Source organism: Oryzias melastigma, linkage group LG14 (assembly GCF_002922805.2).
Source record: "Oryzias melastigma strain HK-1 linkage group LG14, ASM292280v2, whole genome shotgun sequence".
In the NCBI taxonomy this organism is placed as follows: domain Eukaryota; kingdom Metazoa; phylum Chordata; class Actinopteri; order Beloniformes; family Adrianichthyidae; genus Oryzias; species Oryzias melastigma.
Genome location: NC_050525.1, coordinates 19,038,531 through 19,056,278, shown reverse-complemented (window position 1 = coordinate 19,056,278; position 17,748 = coordinate 19,038,531). Strand labels below are relative to the sequence as shown.

At 35.9% G+C, this 17,748-nt stretch overlaps 3 protein-coding genes across 3 annotated transcripts; 2 read left to right on the top strand and 1 right to left on the bottom strand.

Moving 5' to 3' along the window:
- Nucleotides 1-183: 183 nt before the first annotated feature.
- sumf2 (sulfatase modifying factor 2) lies at nucleotides 184-864 on the top strand (the record flags this gene model as incomplete). The annotated part of the gene is given in 2 exon segments (XM_024266602.1): nucleotides 184-325; nucleotides 419-864. Coding segments are annotated over 2 exon segments (245 nt in total), but the record flags the coding sequence as incomplete, so codon positions are not given.
- A 2,670-nt stretch (nucleotides 865-3,534) lies between these two features.
- Nucleotides 3,535-9,021, top strand: bicdl2l (bicaudal-D-related protein 2-like). Its single transcript, XM_036215233.1, has 7 exons — nucleotides 3,535-3,673; nucleotides 3,745-4,344; nucleotides 4,750-4,869; nucleotides 4,942-5,100; nucleotides 6,200-6,282; nucleotides 6,362-6,482; nucleotides 8,585-9,021. Exons 1-7 carry the CDS (start codon nucleotides 3,629-3,631, stop codon nucleotides 8,951-8,953), a joined length of 1,497 nt encoding a protein of 498 aa, XP_036071126.1. The 5' UTR covers nucleotides 3,535-3,628; the 3' UTR covers nucleotides 8,954-9,021.
- Nucleotides 9,022-10,744: 1,723 nt separating this feature from the next.
- On the bottom strand, nucleotides 10,745-17,573 carry abhd11 (abhydrolase domain containing 11). The gene is made up of 6 exons (XM_024266600.2): nucleotides 17,212-17,573; nucleotides 15,577-15,712; nucleotides 15,186-15,359; nucleotides 14,372-14,542; nucleotides 14,102-14,283; nucleotides 10,745-12,333 (listed from the first exon to the last, which is right to left on the bottom strand). The coding sequence occupies exons 1-6, from the start codon at nucleotides 17,334-17,336 to the stop codon at nucleotides 12,198-12,200; spliced, it is 924 nt and encodes a 307-aa protein (XP_024122368.1). The 5' UTR covers nucleotides 17,337-17,573; the 3' UTR covers nucleotides 10,745-12,197.
- Between the last annotated feature and the right edge of the window lie 175 nt (nucleotides 17,574-17,748).

The window sequence follows — 17,748 nt, the reverse complement described above, 5'->3', positions numbered from 1 at the left end:
AATTATGGTGATTCAGTGCTATAGAATCAACAAACATATTTATTCTTTTCATCTATGGTTTGATGTGATTTGCTGTATTTGAAAATAAATCAAATATTTTACTTGGTTTAAGATAATGAAGAAAAAAAGTAAATAAATTAGAAATAAAAAATACAATTACCACAATGTTGGCTTTTTCTGCAGGACTCTATGATATGATGGGCAACACATGGGAGTGGACATCCTCAATTTTCCCCTCAGCAAAGCCGATGTACGTGCTGCGTGGCGCCTCCTGGATTGACACTGCTGACGGTTCGGCCAATCACAAGGCTCGAGTCACAACTAGGTGATGTACCACAAAAAAGAAAAAAAAAACAATTTCTTTTTTCTGTAAACTGTGAACTTTTACATGACTCACGGATGAATCCGTGTCTTCCAGGATGGGGAACACTCCTGACTCTGCATCTGATAACTTGGGATTCAGATGTGCTGCCAGTCATGAACAGAAAACAGACAAGAGCAGGGACGAGGCAGAACTGTAGCAACAACTAAATGAATGATCGGATGGATTGCAAGTTGGAAAGAAAATCTGAAAGATAAAGTTAGGGTTATAATGAATGTTTACTCAGTGATAGAGGCCAAGTGGAACAAAAATTGAGCCACAACAAACTTCTCCTGTGGAGAGCTGAGATTTTTTTTTTTCACTTTATAGATCTTGTTCACAAAAAAGGGAAAAATGGATAAAGTTTCCTTCAAAATGTTCCACAGTTTTACATTATAGAAAGGAAACTGGCTTCAAAAGAACACACTTCTTTTTTTTATCTAATTTTTTAAAGCTTTAATAAATGTCATATTTCTGGAGAATCAATAAATGTGTTCACTTGATCTGTCTTTCCTTGCACCACATTTTAATCTTTAACCAAAAAGGCACATAAATGACTTTCTTTCTTCATGCTACTTATCTTTTTTGTGCTACTGGGTCAAAGCAGTACATTTATATGGGGTCAAATCAGGATCAGCTTAAAGGGAATTAAAAAACAAAGTAAATTCAAGAGTACATGTTGTAAACTTGAATTAATTATTGAAAATTTGAAAAATAAAATAGTAAATTAGGGAAAACATAAAAATGTACATTTAAAACTTTGTTTTAAATTGTGTATACTTGTATGGCGCTTTTCTACCTTAACTAGAAGGCCCAAAGTGCTTTACAGTGGGAGTCCCATTCACACGCTGGTGGCGGTTCCCCTGCCGAACACTGGTGCCAACCTTCCACCAAATTCAATTTGAGCTTCAGTGTCTTGTCCAAGAACACTTTGACACATGGGCGGACAAGGCGGGAATTGAACCTGCAATCTTTTGATCACGAGTTGACCGCTCTACTGCTGCACCGCGGCCGTCCAAAACTAAAAAAAACTTTAATCCTAAAACTGTTAAAAAACAAGGTTTCTTTTAAGCCAGCCATGTCCAAAATGTGGTCCTTGGGCCAAAATGCAACCTACGTTCAAATTTCCAACAGGATCCTTTCATAAAATCAATGATTTTCAGCCCCCAGTGTTTTTAATGTGTTCACGATTTCTTGATTGAGATTGGCTAAATTAAAGAACATGCTATCTATGACAAACTAACTGGGAATGAACTGTGAGGAAAATTGATACATTGACATTAAAATGGATTTATTTCCAATGTGAAGAAACTAAAGTTTAACATTGCAATGAATATGCAAGTACCGGTAGCTCAAAGAATGTCAGGAATGAAAAGTTGGTTTAACTTGACCAAATTTGGCCCTTTTTGCAAAAAGTTGGGCCCCTGATTTGACCCTATATTCTTCCTGTAGCTGCATCTTAACTTCCTAAGGTTCTCAGTGATCTTTTAAAAACCTAATGATGGTCGTAAATCCAATAAAAAATTGTAAAGTGGAGATATATTCTGTTTATTCTCCATATCTTTTTTAAGGTTAAGGGAACAGCACTGATTAGAACACTGGGATATTAAAAGTAGTGCAGGGTTGCATTAATAATCTGAAAGTCAAATATTGGCAGACATTTAGGCCATTGTGGTTAATTGTTTCTCAACCACGGCGCTCCTCCTCAGCTGCACATTTCAGCTCATTAAGCCTTAATCAAGCTGTAACTTGAATCAGGTGTCTCAAAGCAGATGACCATTAATAAGAAAAACATTTACAGTGACTTTTAGGTTAAAAAAGAAGGAATGTGGCATTACTTTTGTGTGTTGGCATGTTCGTCACCTGCAGCAGCATATAACCTTTTTACTGATTTGTTTCTGCAGGTTAGACCAGACAAGCCGCATAAGAGTGTTTTTAATTGCGCATTAAACGTCAGTGAGCTGTCACAACGAGACACGCTAAGCTGTTTGTTTGACGTTTGTTGTGATGCTAAGCTAACTGGTTGCTAAACGCCAAACGTCAACACTTATTTATAAGAGTGTGGTCTTCTAAAACAACCCTTATCAAAAATAAATATATGTTAATTATGTGTTTTAACCCATACTTAAGTATATAAAAGTATAACTTAATACTTAAAAAGTATACTGTCAGTTTACTAACAATTATACTTCTTGGGACTAAATTGACCCACTTTTAGTTTAAAAAGTATATTTAGAAGTATACTTAAAGTCACTTTTCTACTATAGTATTAGTTTACTTTGAATAAACTTAAGTTTACTTCATGTACATTTTGAAGTATATCTAATGTAACTTTTAAGGTTTGCTTTTAGTTTACAAGTTAGAAGTACAGATTAGTGTTTTAAAATATGTTTTTATTGAAAATATCCTAATAATACATCTACTCCCCTTTTAATGCTGTGTAAGAAAATGTTTATGAAAAGATAAATATAGAAGACAAATATATTCAGACGTGTAGTATAAGTACAGTATAATCCAAGTACTTAGCATGAACTCATGAACTTGTAAAGTTTACCTCCAAAAAGTACCTAAAAATTAAACTAAAAGGAATTTTAGTTTTAAAAAGTAAACTTGAGTATACTTATTTTTGGTAAGGGGAGTAATTTTAGCTCTTGACATAAATAATGGAGTTGATTTATGAATTTTAATACCATCAGTACAGCTGATGATGGCGGCAGACATAAAAAGGATCAGCTGTTGTGACCTACATTTCTTCCTCCTCACAGCTTTTCTTCTGGAATGAAACATTCAAGCCCCAGTTTTTGTACTTTTTTATTTCATTTTAGCTGACTTTGACAAATAAAAAAAGTATTTCAGGAGCAATGACATCCTGTGCCTTCTTTGTTGACTCATCTCTTCTCATGTGTGGAGGAGGTTTGTCACCCAAAGTTTCCCTCCTCTACAAAACTGTAGCTGGTGTTTTCCATAAAATCATTTTGTTACCAAAATATATCGGTGACTAATCAAGTGGTTTTAACTTTGCACAAGATAAAGTCTTCACTTCCTTTAGAAGATGATTTCATTCTGCTGTCTGTTTCCCTGTCTGCCTTTCATTCTTCACTTGACACTAAAAGTTAAGTTTATTTTTCAATGTAGAACTTCTTTTTTTAGTTTAAAAAAAAAGGATTGAACTGATTGAATCTGTTGTGGTGTGTTTGCGCGTCACGTTTTTATGTAAGAGCTGAAAGCAGGAAGAAAGCTGGTGAAGCCACCGCCTCCAGTGACATCATGTCACGTCAGGCTGTGAAGACGCACAGCCGTCCAGTCGAACAGGTTCAGTGGCATTCTGATTGTTTTTCTCCCTCCTCCTTGTTTCACAGACTGCCTCTTCTTTGTCTTCATAGCTGCGGGTGTCTGCAGATGGCACAGAGGGAGCTTCCACAGGCAAGCTGATCATGGATTACTCTCAACCTTTCTCGGTCCTTAATGAAAAGCTGAGACCTAGTTTCACCTTCAGCGAGCAGCTCTACTCCTCCCTGAACAGACTGGAGGACAGGAGGATGAACTCGTTCCGGGGCAAGTCCACATCCTCACGATCGACTATCCTGATGGGAGACGAGGAACCAAAGCAGTCCATGACAGAACCAGAAACCCTGAAGGACCAAGAGGATTTAGTCTGTAGTGGCCAAGAAGAAGAACTGGAGGAGGAAGAGGAAACTCAAGGGGACTTTATATCATTTGTTGATCCACGCCTTTTCAGTAATATGAATTTGACAAATGTGGACGAACAAGTTGATGATTCTAGTGCCGCAGAGTCTGAGGCGAAGGAAGATTCAGAGAATCTGTCCACAACAGAGACAGATGGCTCCTCGAAGCCAGAAGGAGGGAAAGATGTTGAAGGAAGCTCTCTGGAGGGGTGCTACATCGATGGGTCCTTACCTGACCTGATCAAAAGTGGCAGGCCACTGGGCAGACGCAGGACAGTGGGACACGCCATGGATACGGTGAGAAACTATAAAATATTTCTGTTCCTAACAAAAAAAAAAAACCCCACAGATACTCAGAAAGTTGAGCAATAAACTTCTGCAGGAATAATGGTTTTACACAAGGTGGTATAAGTCCAGGTGATGACGGCAGAGCTTGATTTGTGAGCTTATCTTGTTTCCACTGTCCTCTTCATCGTGTCATCATAAAGTAGATATTAGAACACAGTTATTCATTGTTGAGCAATGTCCCAGGCGCAGCAGCAGGAATCTGGATCTGCAGTTTCTATTTACATTGTGTTAATCTCCCTGAAAGTTTCACTTTTTGCATGCAGGTTTATCTTCAGTAAAAAGGTAAAAAAAAAAAGGTGACATTTCCTGCTGAAATTTTGCTGATGGAGAACTGTTGCATTTGCTCATTTTTAGCTCAAAGAAGTTCGCAGAGAAGTGGAGCTTTCTCGTAAACGGAGTATCAGGCTGAAGGCTCAAGTGGACAAACTGCAGGAGAAGAGAGATGGACATGGTTGGAGCCAGCACAGAGAAGCGGTAAGAAATACAGGACTTTGCAGGGATCTCACTCCCTTTTTTTCTTTTAATCTATTTTTGCATTTATCACAGGTTACAGAGGAAGTCTTGTCAATTCTGCGGCTGCTGCACCCACTGGCAGATCCAGAGTCCAAGGAGCCGGAGCCCAGCGATAACGAGAACCAGCTGAACGCTGCCCTTGGACAGCTCAAGAATGTGGCTCGCAAACTGGCATTCAGTCACACAAAACAGGTCAAAACAAGTGCAGACACCAGCAACCATTTAATCCCCCAGCATTCGTAGCTTCTATTTATTTTTGCAATTAGTCAGGTGTGTTTACCTTGTTCTTACTGGTGAAGGTCCAGGTGACAAAGGTGGAAAATCATTTACTAGAGAAGTGTTCTGACTTTGTCACCTTCTTATCTGTCATAAAAATCACTTTTTCTTCATTTATCGTCCTAATTGCAAAAAAGATAGATTAAAAAGATTCTCACAATAATAAAATACCTTTTGTGTTCACTTCTAGTTTCTAAAACACATCAAGATGCTTTCCTTTATTAAATTTCTAAGGGAGGTGCAAAGTGAAAGCCTTAAATTTCAGCTTGAGGGATGGGTATGCAGGGAATGCTCATGTGACCTTTCAAAGAAGCAGCGCTAAAATGTGACATTAGACACGCCACCAAGGATTAGGCTTGTTATCCGACAAGTTTAAGGTGAAAGAAACAAATAAAATATTAATAACAGGTTTTTAATGTTTTTAATAGGGCCAGGAATCGATTAAAAAAAATGAACTAATTAATCGCAAACCTGGAAAAAATTAATCACGATTAATCTTGATAATTTTTTTATTTACAGTATTTGCCGACCACTTATTATCTGTGAATAATCACAATATGAAATTAAGCAGAAAACTCTACATTTATAGTATTTATTTTTAATTTGTGCTGTCAATCGATTAAAAAAAATGGATTAATCGCACTTTTGTGGTGTGATTAATGTTTTACCAGGTAAAATTTATCTGTACAATATGACACTGGACCATGGATCAAGTAGTTGTGAAAAAGTGATCTAAACCAAAAAAATTGCAAGAATAAAGTACTAAAAACTGATTGAATATTTATTTCTTTTGTAAGTAACTATGGTATAAGTGGGGTAACACCTCACGAAAAGTTTTAACGTACGCCGTAGAAGCCTGAACCGCTTGGGTTAAAGCTAAGGACTGTTTTTTTTTTTTTTTTAAATTAATTTGCATTAATTAATCTTAACGCGTTAAATCTTTTTTGATTATTTGCGTGTCTTAACTCATTGATGCTCACAGCCCTAGTTTTTACTTTGTTTTTTTCACCTTTAGGAGCATCATTCTGGAAGTGATGGAGCTGATGAAAGAGCTATTCTGCAGCAGGCGCTGAGGGACAGAGATGAAGCCATCGAGAAGTGAGAACTCCCATATTTCTCCATAAGATGTAACAAGGAGGGGAAAAATAATAATCATTTTTTCTATTGTGGTGCGCAGGAAAAAGGCGATGGAGGGTGAGGTGTTGCGCAGTAAGACAGAGATGATGACGCTGAACAACCACCTTCTGGAGGCTGCACAGAAACGTCTGGAGCTCTCACTGGAGCTGGAGGCCTGGAAGGTAAACTTTGCATGGGTTTAATGTTTGACAAAGGCTTAAGAAGGAGTGAGAGTTCTCTCTATATAGAATTCAATAGCAAGTCAAACAAAAAGGAGAAGAGAAAACTGAAATATTTAAGCACAAACTCAGGACTATTAACGATGAAAGGTCGGGTATTAAAAAAAACACACACACACAAAACAAACCAATTAAAATTCAACCCACATTTCACTCAGGCGTGCAGTGAATGCCAGCCGGTATCCGGCCACGCTGCAGCAGCCTCAGGCTTGACTTTGTCTGGTTTGCACTGAACCCCCTCTCGAGTTTCACTGAAACCACTCAGACTGTGAGCACAGGTATGCCGAACAGTCTCAGCGTCCCACTCCCTGTAAACTGAGAATGTCACCCTATTTGAAACCGAAATACCATATCATCATCACACAAAAAACAAAAAAAAAATTTCTTTTCCTACTTTAGAAATGAGCTCGGTTTTGAAAGTGAATGTGCTAGTTTTGTAGGCTTTAGAGAAAACCTGAACCTGATCCAGATTTGTAGTCAAACCAGTTCAGCACCTGGAATTCCTTCCAGCAGAAACCTGCTTCCTTATCAGGAGCAAAATACTTTAAGAACTGTGTCATCTGGGAGGCAGCTCTGATTAATAACAACAGTAGGTTTACTCCTCTCATCTTCTGGAGAAAGGATGTCCACCATTTCCCAAAGGAGTGACAACATCCACCAGACAGAAAAACAGTTTTCACCTCCATTATTTTTAGCAGTGTTACTAAAGTAATGCTTACTTTAAAACAAAATACCCTTTTATGGATGCTTGGAAAAAATTAAAGAATAAAATGTAAAATATTACCATTTTGATTATGAATATTAAAAAAGAGAGATAATTTAATTGTATAGTTTTCACATTACTTAACCCTTTAACCCTTTAACACTTGGCCTCAAGTGTTTATATTCTGTGATTTACTGTAACTTTTCAACCGTTAACATGATCAACATAATTCTTGTAGATTCTGAATTCCATTGATTCCATTGAATTCCATTGATTGTGTTAACGGTTAAAAAGATACAGCATGTTAAAGATTTGGTGTTTAAGCGTCACCGGTGATGCCTTAGGTCATGGGCCAAAATCCAAACACACCTTAGGTCGCGGGCCGAACAGGATAAACATGTATTGAACACTCTAAAACTATATTTTTAAAACTTTAAAACTGTAATTTTTTAGCATAATTTTAAGTAGATATATAGCATTACCCGCGATAATGCTAGTGTGAATGCTTTAAGCTGAATTTGGGTGCTGAAGATGCTGAAGCTGAAAGTTAGCCAAAATATTAGCTAAATGCCAAATCAGCCTTAAAAAAATTAAGTTAGCAAAAACAGCTAACATGTAGCTGAAAAATAGCTAAGCTTCAAAATATCCTAAAAAACTGAAAAAAACCTAAATTAGCCAAAACAGCTAGCATGTAGCTGACATATTAGCTAAAGTCCAAAATAGCCTAGAAAATAAAAAAATAAAAAGCCTAAATTAGCTATAAGAGCTAGCATGTAGCAGACATAATAGCTAAAGTCCAAAATAGCCTAAAAATCTTTGTAAATGCCAAAATAGTCAAAAAAGCTAGCAGAATGCCAATTTTTTAAACTTTAAAACTGTAACTATTTACCATAATTATGAATAATAAAAAGGCAGGGATATTATTAAGGAATAAATCAACTTCGATGTTAAATTACTTTCAATATTTTACTCTCCACTGAAATATATTTCGTCAAAATTATACAAGTTGAAAATAAGCACAATAAAATAAAATGATCAGGAGGGCCGGCCCCGGCCCCCGGGCCTTGACTTTGACACGTGTGCCTTAGGTATTAAAGGTTCATATTTATTCAGCTTCACCTTCACTGACATAAACTTTATTCATGCTGTTCAGGAAAATTTAACTACTTTAATCTTAAAGTATAAACTATGTTGATAAATGCAATTTTATTGTTAGGATATTAAAATAGTTATGAGAGAGTTTATGAGAGAGAAAAAGCAGACTAAAAAATTGCTCAGACATAAAATCCTCTTTATTTGTGTAACATTCTTTTCGTTTTTTTTCCCTCTTCGCTGTCTTTAGGAGGACTTCCAGCGGCTCCTTCAGCAGCAGCTGCAGACTCAGCAGCAGTTCGAGCAGGCCCAGAAGAAGTCCTCCCGCCTCGGAATCCTGAGAAGAACCAATAAACCACCCATCCAGCGGCCGCCCAACTTCCCTCTCCCTGCGGCCGCCCCACCCACAACCAACCAAAGCCAGATCTTCATAACAAAACCTGCAGGTTCTGCGTCTCCGCCTTCCAGCAACATGCCCACTAATGGGAATCGCACTTGGAGAGACAAGCTCAAAAAGGGCAAGAGCAGTCGCTATGGAGACCAAGATGCAGCTAACCTGGACTCAATGTGGAAGAAAGACAATGGCAATGATGGCTTCCAAGTTGTTTCACTTGATTGAAATAGTGATGTTACGACTAAAGTGTGATCTGCAGTTATTACAGCAACTTGCTGCCTATTATGTACAGAGTTGGATTAGAAAGAATAACACGTTTGTTTTACACTGGAAAGCCCCGTCCACACGCCTTTTCCAAACTTCTAGCCCTTGTGAGGAAAACAATTTTTTTTAGAATCAGTTCTAAACTTATATCAGTTTACCACCAGCAGGCCTGTCATGTGCTAAACTCCAGCTTTGTAAAAAAGCAGTAAAAATGTGCATAAAAACATTTAAATATCAGTTTGACTAAATATCAATTTAAAAATCAATTTAAAGTGCTAAAAATTGGCTATTCTGCTAAAATTGCAAAAAAATATGTAAAAAAGAAAATAATTTATTTGATTCTGAACATTATAAACTTAGTGCTGCCACAAACGATTATGTTAATAGTCGACTAATCGGGGCGTGCACAAACTGGATGTAAAGCACACATCTTAACCATTATTAGCTTTAAACTAACTAAAAATAAAGACAATTAAGATGATAGTTTATTACATTTGTATAGAATTGTGGAGTCTCTGTCCTTTATTAGTTTCTGGTATTAAAACAAGATTAATTCAAATGAGGTTCCCATAAAAAAATAAAAATAACTATTTTTCACAAAAAAGAAAGTTTTAGTCTCACCGACTCAAATATAACAAAAGTGCATTTTTTTGGTGGTGAACGCTCACAATTGTGTTCTACCTTACTACACTCCATATAATATCAAGTAACAGCTAATCAACTATTAAATTAGTTGTCGACTATTTTAGGTCGATAAGTCCTCAATCAGTTGACTAATCGTGGCATTAAATACAACCAAGTTCTATCAAATGTCAAAATCACAGAGATTTCCAAATGCCTGATTTTAACTTATAGTTTAATTTTTTTACATTTTTATAAAAATAAAAGTTCCTCCTTAATCTAAGTGCATAACTTAAAATTTATGTAATTTTTGCTGCAAAAAATTGATAAAAAACATAAAATGCAATTTGCATCATGCCTTACATTTATTATAGCTCATTGAACAAAATTTGTCCATTTAAAGATAAAAGATTAAAAGCTTTTATTTTGACATTTATGGGAAAAAACGTTTAGTATTTTTGAACTTCTATAACTTGTTTACAAAATAGCCATTTATACAAATGTAATTCCTAAATGATGCAACATTTGCATTGTGTTAACCCTATGTATTTAACTTGTATATAAAACATACACACTATTTAAGCGTGAAGTTTTTTTCAGTCGCCTACAATTATGTATCGCGATATATCTCAAGATTGCCCTATAACAATTTTTCTTTAAAAAGAGTCTGACTTACAAAAATAAACTACCTGAATATTAATTGTATATGTTAAGGGAAACATAGAAACCATTGAATGATTATTTTCTGAGCTTGCTACGAAGCGCCGCAATCCGCGTCTTTATATGATCCTGGCTGCAACGTGACTCAGAGTTTCAGTTCGGTACCCATCCCAAGTAAAAATGAAGCAGTACGTGTCTCAAAACAAATAAAACTACAAAGCTGACTGAACATTTAACACAAGCTGGTTCTCGTGAGATCTTGTTGCTGATTTGATGCGGTGCAGAGCTGCTCAAAGAGAGTGTGCTGTGCTGCCAACTAGTGGCCAAGGGTAAGATGGAAGACAAAAGAAAGACGCGGAACAACGTTTGTTCATACATAATTAAATAAATATCATCTTCTCAGCATTTTAAATCGATACAAGTATCGCCGAATGAAATATCACAAATTGATAAATAAATGAAAGACTGTCACAGATTTTAGTCATTTTATTGTATAATATTTCCATCAATATATATTTATATGTATATAATCCACTTCTATATGCATCTCCAAACATTTAATTTAGAATTTTTAATTATACAGATAGATTTTAGAGTATTTGCCACTACGGTGGCTACATGTTCCACAACACTCAAGAACAACAGAAAAAGGCATGCTTAAGTCAAACAGTTTTACAATCCTGGACAAAATCGGTACAACTCGTTGTTGTATACTTTCTATTCAGCAAAAACCGAAGCGAGACCTGCATTCAAATGTCAAAGCCCTCCACTCATACGGTGTGCGACGCGACAAGGATGATACTAACGGGATCTTCACAAACATTAGAGGAGTTAAACATATTCATTTAAATTAAACTGGTACACTGCCCCAAAAAGTGTTACTTCGCGCTAGAACTGGCAACCCAGCTGCCAATCGCAACTACACTATATATTGAAAAATGCGTCTTTTTCAGTTTTTTTTTTTTATAAAAGGTTTTACAGACAATGAGGTCTTCATAAAACAGGCACGTACAAACACACTACACCCTGTTTATTTATAGAGATGGCAGTTTCACTACTGTACTGAACTTTTTTTTTGTAACTTTATGGACGCTGAAATGATTTTTAACACCATTACGATTAGATAAATTTTTGCAGCATATACTTGTGACATGAAGCCTTGTGCCTTAAGAGTGAAGGTAAGAGTAAAACATTTTTAATTTATGAAACAAGGAGACAAAAAGTACAAACTAACACCACAGCTCGTTGCCAGACACAAAACAGGAGAGGATTATAACCCATTATAGTTTAGGGAAACACTTTGTGCTAATACTGTAATGGAGGCTTTAAGGGACGTTTGCTTAAAAAAATAAGGTGGGGCTTCCAGTGGCACGGAGATGAGAGCGTTTAGCGGTTGCTCGACCTACACACACGGAGAAAAAAACAATAAAACACAAAAAAATGCCTATTTAATACATCAAATTCTACTGAACCAAAGCCTCTGTGCACAACACAACCTCCAGCATACATGTTTCTCCCTTTTTCTCCTCGAAGAGCCTCTCGGATTCACTGCTGGTCCAACAAACCCAGATTGTGCTTAAGCCGCTTCTCTAATATAACTGGCCTAAATGAGTAGACATGAAGAAAGCAGTGTGCAAACGAGAGTTTCTTTGGGTTAGTCCGTTAAGAAAACCTCCTAAATTCTCATTGCTACCGTCTATCTCGCGGTGATAAACAAATCTGGAAAATAGTTAATCTAGTAACACAGATCGGTCAGAGACTGACAGAACGACTACAGCTAAACATGTTCAAATGTAGGATGTGAGTACTGTAAAAGAGTTTGGTCCAGCGTCGGTGAGTTTTCCGTTTGCTGCTGAATTTCCAGCCGCAGCTCTCTGCAGGGGAACGCAGCTCTGACAAGTCCTCAGGCGCAGGCTGGAGGCAGCTAAGACTGAAGGAAGGAGATGATGGAGCTGATGAAGTCTAAAGGTTTATCCGCGTGTATCCAGTGGCTAGCGTCTGGGATGTATTGAATGTCAGCATAAGGAAACAGCCTCTGGATTTCTGGGTAATCATCGGAGCTGAAAACAAAAAGGGTAAAACAGAGAGGGAGGTGTAAATGCCAGAAGAAACAAGATTTTTTTCCTTACTTTATGCCTAATTATTTGGCATTTTTTGGGGGATTTTGACATTACTCTCTTAACAGACTCCTGCTCTTTCTGGAGAATACTTATTACTGAAACGTCCAGTTTCATGTTCAATCGAATGTTTTTATAGTTCAATAGTTTAAAAACAAACCCACAGAAATATCCACAATTAATGTATGTAGTGTATAAATGAACAAATACAATCAGAACTGCAAAATCTGAATCTTAAGAAATGAAAGAGATCATTATTTCAAGAATTTTTTTTTCTGTCAAGAATGTTTTTCAATAGTAAAATAATCTCAATTTAAGAAAATATGCATTTGAGACGAGAATTTTATCCTTCAAAATTGTTCTTGGAAAGACCATTCTTTTTACATTTTTTAAACTTATTTAAAAAAATATTTCTTTAAATTTTAAGAATTTTTTACCTTTTTCAAGGGGGCCTGTTTTTACAGCACAAATGAGTATTAGGGTCCCCAAGAAAATGTATAAATAAATACGTTTACAAGAACAAAGTTGAACAGTTAGGAGAAAAAAGTTGTATCTTGCAAGAATAAAGTTATTAGTCAAAATATGAAAGACTGAAGTAAAATTATGAGAAAAAGTTACAATTTTACAAGCATAAAATTGAATGAAAAACAAGTTGTAATTATATGAGAATAAACAAGTAACATTTTGAGGAAGAAATGTCACATTTTATGAGAAGAAATAGTAGAATTGTGAGTAAAAAAAGTCACTACTTTACAAAATGTAGGTATCATTTCATAAGTTATAAATTGAGAATTTACAAAATTAAAGTCATAAATGTATGAGGCACAAGTATAATGACTGAAAAAAAAGCAATAACAAAAAAAAAACTAAATTATGTTTCAGTGTGGGAGACGTAGAGCGCATTGGAAGTGGTTATTTCAGCACAGGTTTCACAAATAAGGAAATACAGATTTTTTTTGTGATAAAGAAAAAGGAAAATAAAAAATAATTTGCATGACTCTTCAGAAAATGATTTTGGATGAAGACTGAATAATGTGGATGAGGCTTTTATACGTAAAATTATGACTTTTTCTTTTATTATATGTGCTTAAAATGGCAAAATTTGTCTAATAAATTCACCGGTTTATTCTCGTCAAATTTGGAACTTTTTGCTCCTAAATTTCCAACTTTATTCTAGTAAAATTACAATTTTTTTTCCATAATGGACATTTTTTCCATAATAATCCTTTATTCACGTAAAAAAAATAAGAACATTGTTCTTCCATCTGCTCCCTTTCATTCTTGAAGTTGTAGGACTGTGTAGGATTCTGTATTTGATTTTGTGTTTTGATGCTCCTGATGCTTCATGAAAGGAAACAAAAATAAAGAAAGGCAATTTTTTGATTGTTTCCCCATTAATTTCTGACTTTACTGTCATAAAATTACATGATCTTTCTTAAAGATTAGTCCTTAATCTTGTTAAATTACAAGAATAATAATTTAACGATTTTTTTCTAATAAATGTATTTATTTTTATGATGTCCTAACTGCATACTGCAGTAAAATGTCATAATAGATTTTTTTTTTACCTGAATTATTTTTTTAAATAAAAGTAAAATATGTAACGAATAAAACCTTGTCCACTGTAAAAAAGAAACATCTAAAAATGATCAAATGTTTTGTGTGTATTTTCATGTAAAGCTACATATGTATTTACTGTAAAGCTTTATACCTGATGTAAGCAGAACTTGCTCCGCCTAAAAACAGCGTGGGTCCTTCATACGAAGCATTAAAGCTGGGGAAACTCATGATTTCATCCAGGTGTGCTACTATTGCCTCCAAGTTCACCCTCCAGCTATAATGTCCATTCTGCTCCACCAGGTTAGTCAGCAGGAACTGACGCACAGAGCGCTCCTGTGGAGAAAACGTCCATATAGAGCGGTATAACCAGTGATCAGATCTGAATCTCATATCAAATGTAAACCAAAAAATATATTCCAACCTTGACTAATCTGCGCAGCTGGTCCTCGGCCATCCGTCGGGCTGTGGAGCGCGGGATGTCAGTGGAGATCTTCATCTCCTGCATGGCCTGGATGTATTGTCGGAAGTTGGTGCGCGTGGCGGACTGGGCCGGACTGATGTCCACAACCACCAAACGCTCCACCAGACTGGGCTACAAACAAAACCAGACAAACTGAGAAAAACAACAAAAAAAAACTCGGAAACAAAAAAACGGAAACTAAACCAACAATAATGTATAGAAATATTTGGAAGATTATGTCATTTGGTATTATAGCGTAATCAAGTTGTTGTTATTTAGTAGACAAAAAGTCAAAGTTCAGATGAAGCTGCAGAGGGAAACATGTAACAGAACCATTTTAAAGGTTAACAAATATTTTACTTTTCACTTCTTCAGTAACTTTTCATCTTAAAAACTTTCAAAGTTAGTAAAAAATTGTTTTAGTTAATTTTTCTTTCTTATTACACTACGCATGCAATGAGTAACTCCTGTTCCTACTGCTGAAAAGTCATTCAGTTCTCCAGATACTCCAGTAGGTTTGGTTTCATGAGAAATAGTTTCATTTAAAAAACAATTAAATGATTATAAAATCATTTAAAATACCCTATTTGAGCATGCACCTGCTGTTAAAAAACTCATGAAGTTTTCCTGTAGTTATGGAGCCAAAACTGATTTTTACTTATTTGTTGAAAGTAACAAAGAAAGCATCAATGACTAAACATTTCTTAATTTAACGTTTGGAGCGATTTGACAGCAAGTCATGATAAATTCATGGTGACATTTCCTAAGTGCTCACTTGTGTCAGAGCCGTCGTCATGGCCGTCTTCCCTCCCATGCTGTGGCCGATGAGAACACACTTCTCGATTCGCAGTTGGCTAAGGAGGTGTTTCAAATCACTGGCCATGGCCTCATAGGTCAGTACGGGGCTGTGAGGGCTGTTGCCGTGGTTACGGGCATCGACAGTCAACACCTGACTGGACAAAGGACAATTAAGACACTTGGAATAGGAAAAGAAGGCAACAGAGAGTGGATTCTGTTGCTTCAAGTTGCTCCTTGAAGCTCAAACGACACTGAAAAGTTACAAAAGATAAACGAAAATAATTAAAAAAAAAGATTTTTTACACTCAAATGAGTAAAAAATGAACATTTAAGAGTCAACAAGTGTCAAATCTTCATCACTGCATTACCTTTCGGCCGGTGCGCTGCACTAAGGACTTGGCGATAGAATGGAAGTTAGATTTACTGCCAAAAAGGCCGTGTAGAAACACCAGGGGAGTGCTCTCCCCCTTTCCATCAAAGACGTCGTACGTCAGGTTGACAGGACTGAGAACAAAAAAGGAAAAACATCAACTCAACCGATCTGATAGTGTCAAATTCTCCATATATCTAATAAATAAAGCCCTTCCACAAGAAAGGTTTCACTCCCTAGTGCAGTTCAGATGAGACAATCTAAATATTTTGCATATTTTTTGCACATTTGAAAACTCTAGTAAAAATAACAGCCTAACACGTCTGAATATAAATTTCTGCATTGATTTGAGGTCTGCAAGCTTTAATGCTAAAAGTTTTTTACTGACCAAAAACCTATTAAGTTTAGAAAACAACATTTTATGATTTTGTGGCACCATTTTTTTAAAAATATGAACATTATATATGTCACAATTTTAATTTACATTTGATAGCAATACCTTTCAAAATAAAACCCATCAAGTGTTGAAGAGGATCCTCCTGCTGCAGCAGATGAACTTAAATAAAATAAAAGAACCCCAATGAAACATGGTGATTTAAATCATTAGGATTTTAGGGTGGCTTTATCTTTTTCCTCTTATTACTGTACAATATATACAATATAAACACAAATTGATTTTGTTTTATGCTTATTCTAATAATAGATTCATTTTGTAGTTATCTGACCTGTAAAAAATCTATTGACATAACCTAATTTGTTAAATAAATGCAACAAAACTACAATTATTTATTGAAACTGCTGGTATTTTTCTATAATTCCACCCTTGAGCTAGATCTTTTAAATAATATTTCTGTTTTTTTTAGTACACAAAGCCTTTACTGCAATTGACATGTGATTGTGCCTTATCACACTGTAAATGCAGATTATAAATCGTATATGTCCCTTTAATCTTCTATTTGCGATGTGATTTGTGAGATTATTTTAGTCAAAAAGCATAAAATATCTGATAACCAAAGGTGACTGAAAAATATTTGAATTTATAAAGATCTCTTGAAGAAAAATATCAAAAGTGCAAAATAAAACACATTAATATTTAATGTTTTTGCAGTTTTATCTTCTTGAAAATGTCCTAAAAATACCGATTTAATTGCTTTTATATTTGTAATGTGCTAGGTTTTCCCAAAACAATCTCAGATTTAAACCTGTGATTTCAGATAAATGGTACAGTCCTGCAGAACTGCAATAAATCCAAGAACGACATTTAACTATAAATAAAAAAAGGCCAAGATGCTATTTAGAGCTAAATTATGTTCAAATATGAAAAACACAAATAAGTTGACATTATCACACATTTGCACAGAAATAAATGTTTAAATTTGATTTAAAATGATGAGAGATGGTTGAACCATTTTGCTAACCAGAGGACTGAATGTCATTTGATAAAAAGTATGTAGTTAACGGTTAACAAGATGCTAACAAACACACACGACGAACCGCTTCTGCTAAAAGAACTCATTGTTCAGCAGCGGTAGAACCGGGCTGCCATTTACCCCCCAAACATCTCCACCTTTCAGCTAAAAGGCTGGTAGAGGGCACCAGTTAGCCGGGCAGCTAGCAGCAGCCGCAGGAATACCTGGATGAACTGGCGCTCCGGACCGTCAGAGCCATCCCGCAAACATCCTGCTGTCCGGGGAATAAACGGAGCGGCGGCCGGCAGCCCAGGAACCCCCTCTGAACAAGGCGACACAGAGCGCTCATGACAGCATATGTTCCGATGAGGATCGGTCCACAAACATGTGCGTTTCGGAACCTCCACTGTGACAGCTGACAAGCAGCGAGCGAGCATTCAGAGCGCCTGAAGTCGACGCTAGAGAGCCTCCATCAACAGCTGATAAAACGTCATGACGTCAGACGCACGGATACTGGTTAACCCCGAGTCTGGTCTGTTAGGCTTTACAGCTTATAACAATAGTAAAACTTTTGTATTTTCAAAAGAAAATAGCTTTGGACACAAAAAAATATATTTTTTAGATTTAAAATATTTAAATTAATATCAATTCAAGATAATCAAGAAAATATTTTTGTTCACACTGGTTTGTAAGAGGGGGACAGAAAAAAACACGTGTTTATGGTGCAACTTTTAATTTTTTTTTTTATTTTACCAAATGAT